Source organism: Penaeus monodon, chromosome 21 (assembly GCF_015228065.2).
Source record: "Penaeus monodon isolate SGIC_2016 chromosome 21, NSTDA_Pmon_1, whole genome shotgun sequence".
Lineage (NCBI taxonomy): Eukaryota > Metazoa > Arthropoda > Malacostraca > Decapoda > Penaeidae > Penaeus > Penaeus monodon.
In genome coordinates this window covers 37,185,217-37,185,681 of record NC_051406.1, presented here as the reverse complement: position 1 = coordinate 37,185,681, position 465 = coordinate 37,185,217, and the positions used below count along the sequence as shown (strand labels likewise).

The 465-nt window shown below is 54.6% G+C and overlaps 1 protein-coding gene across 1 annotated transcript in view; it reads right to left on the bottom strand.

The window, feature by feature from the left end:
* Positions 1-71: 71 nt before the first annotated feature.
* The window catches only part of LOC119586662, a gene marked incomplete in the record, with an annotated part of 1,551 nt that continues 1,157 nt past the window's right edge, over positions 72-465 (bottom strand). Inside the window, 2 exon segments of the mRNA XM_037935401.1 lie at positions 72-257; positions 302-465. Coding sequence (XP_037791329.1) covers positions 72-257; positions 302-465 — 350 coding nt within the window.

Sequence of the window (465 nt, the reverse complement as noted above, 5' to 3'; positions counted from 1 at the left end):
TTTTTAAAAATCCTTCTATCATTTCTCCTGAAGAGGCTGTATGCCCTTTCCTGAATATTCCTCTAAGGCGTTTAAGCCTGTGTTGAGGTGGGAGGATCAGAGGTGCCCATAGGTGAGTTATGGGGTTGGCCCATAGGGTGGAGCTTCATGGCAGGTTTGGCCCCCATTACGGGTGGAGTCTTCATGGCAAATGGTGACCCCATGTATGGAGAGAATGGCTTAAATCCCGATGGGGACCCCATGTAAGGTGACCCCATGTAAGGTGACCCCATGTATGGTGACCCCATGTAGGTGACCCCATGTAAGGTGACTTCATCGGGAATGGCGAGGACCCCATGCTCGATGAGGGTCCCATGAACGGCCCTCCGCCCATGGTGGGAGGCACGACCACGTTCGCCATGCAGGCAGCTTTCAAGCAGGAGATGAAGTCGGCGAGCTGGTAGTTGACGGGCTCGGGGCACGTGT